Here is a 6,553-nt window from a genome sequence, read left to right on the forward strand (position 1 = left end):
CTGTCAGGAAGCGCGCTCGGCGGTGTGAGGGGTGCCGGTGCGGGGGCAGGCTGCCTGCTCGGCGCGAACGCTCAGCTCGCCCAGCCCTCACAGCGCGGTGCTGCTGTGCCCCTGGGTCTGGGGTTGATTTTTAAACGAGCGACGTTCTTCCGCCCCCGAATAGCCGCTCTCGCCCCCAAACTACGCGGAGAGCTCTGCCTTGTCTGCTGCGACTAGGAAAAATCTTGCCCCGTAGTGCCGCCGCCGTGGTTCAGTAACGGGGTGCGGCTTGCTGTCTTGCAGGTGGCCGGTTAATAGGGAACACAATGAAAGAAGCAGAAATAAGGAGGCTCTTGGCTGCCAACCTCCTCTGTGTTTTTTCAGTTATTCTGACAGCGGTTGTTCCGGCCTTCGTCTGGGACGGATTCACAGTTTTGGGAACACACCTCGCGTGGCTGTGTGTTTGTTCTCTTTGTGTTAGTACCCTTAACATAATCTTGCACTTAGTCCTTAAGCCAAATCTGTCTCCTAAGAGAAGTTCGTTTGGTCAGAAGGTAAGATTTTTATTCTTGAATTGCTACCAGACAGTATGGAGGGGAAGCAGATTCTTTCACTGAAATAATCAAGTGAGAAAGAAGGAAGACAAATTTTTGGTGGCGAATTCTTGTTTTCCATGAATGAGCTGAGTGTAGCACCTTCTGAAATACGTTCTCCAATATTTTCCTGATGTTAAACTTTCTCTACCTGTAAATAACCTGTTCAGGCGAGCGATTCGGTGCCTTTCCGTTTTCTTGTCAAGGCATTGTTGTTTGTAGTCCCAGCCGTTGATCTTCCAACAATGTGCATGGTGGCAAAAATCGGCAAAATTGAACAGGCGCAGAACTCATTTCATAGCCCAGGCCTGACCTTCGGCGTTACGAAGAAACACTTTTCTCATGTGTAGTTATCAGTTTCTAATAACTTTAAAGGAAGAGAAATAGTTTTTAGAATTTGAGACATAAAATGGAGACTAGCTCGTTACAATTTAAACAAAGTTGGTAAATTTTAAAAAATGACATGGAAAAGTATCAAAATGGCTACATTTCCTTGAATGATGAAATTTGCATGCAAAAGAATCTAAATCTGGGAGAAATTTTTGTAGTTTGTAATGGGAGCATTAAAGGTATGAATCCCAATGAAATAGGTTTGAACGGAGCGAATTCGGAGCAGCACACAACTTGTTCAGGAGTGGGGGAATACGCCAGCATTTTGAAGTCAGATGGATAGCCTTGCACTCCCAACTTCCTGAGTCAGACAAGATTTAGTGCTCTCGTGTGGTGATTCTTAAACACTTAAGCAAAAATCCCTGAAAGCAGTATCTTTGTATGCAAAGCTTCTGTCTAGTTTTGCTGACTGAGGGGGATGTGAAATACACATTCATTATGGAAAACAAGTATTTTAACCATCTGTGATTTAAAAATGAAGCAGGCTTCGTGTTCTAGGTGAGATTTCATCCCAGTCTAGCGTAAGGAATAAATATCAAAAGAAAGTGTTCAAATGAAATTATGGATTTCCATTGGTGGCCTGATCAGAACAGACCTAACCAGAACTGTTTATCAAGTGGCTATGATTCTATATGATATAGTGAGTACCCAGAAACTGTTGCTTAAGTTTATAGAAAATTATATGTGTTTTGGAGATTCATAGAAAGTCATGGACATTTCTCAAATGGATTTAGAATTTAAGATGCCAAGTTCAAAATGTAGTGGTCTTTATTTCATGTAATTTTAAGTATTACATTTGATTCTGAATGTCTTTTTTTTTTTTTTCATATTACATATTTTCTTGCTTTTAAATATTTTTTCACTTTCTGTGAAAGGTGCCTTTTAATGAATGGACATAACACTTAGATGTAAAACAGAAATGTAAAAATATCCAATAAAATAATTTCTGTTTATCTTGTAATTTCCAGTTATATTTTTTTGTATGTTTGCCTTATTAGGGCGCATGTAAAAAATTTTAGATGGAGTGTTTTGAAATATGCCATGCTATTATCATACTATGCTGTAGCTGAAATTAAAGAAATAGGTAGAGTACAGTGCTATTGATAAGATATAGGCTATGTATGTTACTTATGTTCTCTTTTCTTTTGAAACATTATTCTGATGTTTTATTGCTCTTTTTTAGATATCCAGATTTCTAAAATGCTGTATATACTTTTTCATGTCTTGCATACTATTTCATGCGATTATTGTTCTTTATGGAGCACCTCTCATAGAGTAAGTCAGAAGACCCTGTCTTTCTCTAAACATTTTAAGGGGCAGTTCTCCTTGCAGATATTGGTATAGGTACTTGTATATTTCCTGGTACATTGGAAGTTAAAGGATAAGCTCCTGGCTGGGGGAAGAAGGGTGGCTGTTTTGGTTTTTGGGGGGTTTTTTGGTTTTGGGGTTGGTTTTTTGTTGTTGTTGTGGGTTTTTTTGGTTGGGTTTTTTTTGGGTTGGGGTTTTTTTTTTTTTAGAAGCTGGCTCTTTACAATTTCTGTATATATGGAGATGTGTTGTTCAAGACAGTTACAAACAACTCCTTTTACTTTAATATTTATGTTAAACATATGGGTACAAACAATTTTCCAAGTTTCATTTAGTCATTTTCCCCATATGATTCTAAAACACGCATCTTGCATATCTTTCATCCTTTTGATATTAGTGTTTAAATTTTTAGGAATGATTAAAAAAAAAGTGAGGCATGAAGCAGCCTGATTTCTGAGAGAGATGCTAAGTTACTGACTAACAATGGCATCATGTAGTTTGGTTTCATGGTTGCTTCCACAACATCAAACTAGAAAAATAAATGGAATAATGAAGTAAATATCCAAGCGTACTTCAATTCAGAACTAATGTTCTATAGGAGGTATACCTGTTTTTTTTAAAATGTTACAGGTATCAGGCATTTAAAATAATTACTGCATTTCAGTCTTTGTTGAGATAACAAACATATACCAGAATTCTTTCCATCTTTCTTTACTATTCTACAGAGTAAGAAGAAAATAGTTTATTCTTCTACATGAGGTTTAAGAAAGCATGAATGCTTTCACAGGTTGACTTAGAGGTTGTTTTTTTGTTTTCCTAAATCTTGGAACTCTTAGCAAATTTGTAACCACCTCACTTAATTTTGTAATATTCCTTCTTTGTAGGTCAGTGACTGAGACGTTTTTGTTTGCAGTTCTCCTGTCTACCTTTACTACTTTACAATGCTTATGTGTGCTGGGACCAAACATACAAGCATGGATACGGGTATTTAGTAAAAATGGGTAAGTTCTATTCTAAAGTTTCTGATTTTACCCAGAATAGAAATGGACAGAATTTATGTAAACAATATATCATGGAATTTTTTGTAAAGAAAGGAAAACTTCCTGAATTATGGGTGGTTTTCATATTTGTACTTACAGGCTTATGAAAACTTTTCTGACAAAGAAAATTATTATTTATTTTGAAGACATTGATTCAGAAAACTGGCTTTTTATTTTTGATGTCCAGACACTAAATCTCACTTTATATGTGTTTGAAGGAAGTAAAGTTTCAAACATACATTTTACTGGTGTAAAACCATTGTGCAGTCCAGTATGATGGTTGTCAAATAAAGAGGAGACCTGAGACTGAGCTGTACAGGGAGAATCTTGCACATGATTCAATAATACCTTCGTAAATACAGCTTTTGAAGTAGGAATAACAAGCCAAAACAAACACTATTTTAACAGTATTTTTAACTTGAATATAATGGTGAAAATGATATATAATTTACTGTGATCTTAAGTATGTAATCTTCACCCGTGCTTTTTTCAAATTTCAAAGTGAGCTGTTTTCAGTGTTCAGAGTTCTCAAGCATTATGTTTTTTTTCAAGAGTATGTTTAAAGTAAAATGAGCCTTTTTACCTCATTTTCACCTCGGTGACAGCCATGACATTAGCTTGTATCAAGGATAATGTATTTTTCAGAAGTATTCTCTCTCTTCTGCCTTATGTCACTCACTAAATAACAGGATTTTTGAAAGATTGGGACACTGAAACATAAAGAAGCCCCACGTATACTTGAGATTTAATAATAAGATGTTAGCATTCATTCCCTTTTAGTAGTTCATAAGGGTGAAGTCTTATCTCAAAAGAAAGTGAAAAGCTGTATAACGCTGCTGACCTATGGAGTTACTTTTGGTTTAAACTTCTGTAGAGGAGGACAAAAGTAGACTTTTTATAGTAGTTTCAGGTATTGACTTTTGGTTTATCTCAGTTCTGAGCTTACTGAAAAATATCTTGAATCCTTATTCAAGTCAGTTGTGCTTTTTTGTTTTTTATTTTCAGTGGAAGGGTTGAATAGACTTTAATAAAAGCATGGAGTTGTTTAGCTAAAACAAATCATTGCTGATTCACTTAGTCATCTTTGGAGGTTTTGCAACTGGAAATAATAGTTGAATTGATGTAACAGATGTTTGACAACAGTCTGTCTTTGTGCCAGGTTAGATTTTGAATGCCTGTCAATTTCTGTCTTTCCTAGTCTAGATCTTAATGTTATTTCAGCACAATTATTGCATAGGAAACAGAGTTGTCTTGTTCTGACATTTTTGCTGTGACAACTTGCACATACTTCTTCCTAGTGAGCCATGTGACGTTATCTGAATAAAATGTCTATTTAATAATGATGTTTATTTAGACTACCCTTTGAATGAAAATAGACTACAAAGAAATATTGTAGCAAAATTTTTTTATGGATTGTAGCAAGCTGCTCTTTTAAAAATAATCCTGTGTTTTTTCATTTGACCTCATGAATGAGTTGGAATGTCTTGCGTTCAGGCGTGAGCTGAGTGTAGACATGACGTATTAAAAGGTTGTCTCTAACTTAACCATGTGGAATGAGGTGGGACTGTTGAATGGAGGAAAAGGATGGTTAGGTCATATCAACACAGCTGTTTGCCTTGAAAGAAGAGTTTAGCTAATTGAATTGCACTGGAACAGCAAGCTGGAAAGTCTGATTAAGTGTATAGCTTAGTATGAAAAAGGAATGTGTTTTAAAAATGTCTGAATACAATTTAGACTTAAGTAACTACTGGCATTTATTTTTGTTATGCTTATTTGCCTATACAATATTTATAAGATCAAAATGTGCTTGTGCTATTGTCTTTGCAGAAAGACAGAAAAAGACATCTAGAAAAAGAAAGTTTATCCTGATATATCAAGTGTAAATAAGTAACAGATTAATTACCTGGCTATTGCTCTGGATAGCTTCCTGCGATGTTTTAGCTGGTCTAGTGTGAAAATACTGATATGCTTCATGTCTTGTCATAGGACTAACCATAAATTTACATTCAAGTAACTTCTATTGCATCATAATAGCTATGGTACAACTGAGTCAGTCCGACAAATATTTTTGGGGATAGTCTTGTGAAGTGCTTATTTCTTCTGCAGAGGTGCTTAGCTTTCTCTGTTTCTACTTGCAGCACTTGGAAGTGCAGTCACTGCTAGTAAAATCACTTCTAATAAGGTTACTACAAGATCAATCTTTAAGTGCCCATGCCTTTAGGGGATAGATTATATGTGCCATCTCATGATAACATGTCATCTGTGACACTGCAGGTTTATTGTTTGTATTATAAAGTTTGGGTTGTTGGCGGGGTGGAGGGGAGGTGTTTGGTTGGTGGGGGAGTTGTATACATGAAACACTTGCATGAAACACAACTGTAGCTCAGACAGAAAATTGCACATGCTTCACGTTTTCAAACTGAGTACACTTTTGAATTGGAAATGTCGGTTTGATGGACCAAATAGATTTCTCTCTTTTTTAATTACTTTAAGAAATTTGAACAGTTTGTTCTTAGTCATATATTTATAGTCTATGTACACATAGAATGTGTGAGAAAAGTAAGTTTGTGTATTCTACATCATAAAAACTTCAATTCTAAGCAGGCTGTAAATAGGGCTGTTTTCACTAATTCTGTGTTTGGAAAGGGGTGTGCCCATGTCAGCTACCTCTGGACTCGGTATTCTGACATCTAGTGTTGTGACCAATGGCATGACACTGATCATATGCTATCATAGAATCATAGAATAGTTTGGGTTGGAAGGGACCTCTAAAGGTCATCTAGTCCAACCCCCCTTGCAATGAGCAGGGACATCTTCAACTAAATCAGGTTGCTCAGAGCCCCGTCCAGCCTGACCTTGAATGTTTCCAGGGATGGGGCATCCACCACCTCTCTGGGCAACCTGTGCCAGTGCTTCACCACCCGCAGTGTGAAAAATTCCTTCCTTATATCTAGTCTAAATCTACCTCCCTTTAGTTGAAAGCCATTCCCCCTTGTCCTGTCGCAACAGGCCCTGTTAAAAAGTCTGCCACTGCCTTTTTTATAAGTCCCCTTTAAGTCCTGATAGTCTGCAATAAGGTCTCCCCGAAGCCTTCTCTTCTCTAGGCTCAACAACCCCAACTCTCTCCGCCTTTCTTCATAGGAGAGGTGCTCCATTCCCCTGACCATTTTTGTGGCCCTCCTCTGGACCCGCTCCAACAGGTCCGTGTCTTTCTTGTGCTGAGGGCTCCAGAGCTGGACGCAG

At 37.2% G+C, this 6,553-nt stretch overlaps 1 protein-coding gene across 2 annotated transcripts in view; it reads left to right on the forward strand.

The window, feature by feature from the left end:
* The first annotated feature begins 245 nt into the window (after nt 1-245).
* Nucleotides 246-6,553, forward strand: part of PIGF (phosphatidylinositol glycan anchor biosynthesis, class F) — a 21,478-nt gene continuing 15,170 nt past the window's right edge. The window contains exons 1-3 of one of the 2 annotated variants that reach the window (XM_009320919.1): nt 246-533; nt 2,146-2,237; nt 3,155-3,271. In XM_009320919.1, coding sequence (XP_009319194.1) covers nt 306-533; nt 2,146-2,237; nt 3,155-3,271 — 437 coding nt within the window. In that variant the 5' untranslated portion in view covers nt 246-305. The remainder of the gene's footprint in view (nt 534-2,145; nt 2,238-3,154; nt 3,272-6,553) is intronic. The other variant, XM_009320918.1, reaches the window with a different exon arrangement.

This window comes from Pygoscelis adeliae, unplaced genomic scaffold (genome assembly GCF_000699105.1).
Source record: "Pygoscelis adeliae isolate BGI_AS28 unplaced genomic scaffold, ASM69910v1 Scaffold233, whole genome shotgun sequence".
Lineage (NCBI taxonomy): Eukaryota > Metazoa > Chordata > Aves > Sphenisciformes > Spheniscidae > Pygoscelis > Pygoscelis adeliae.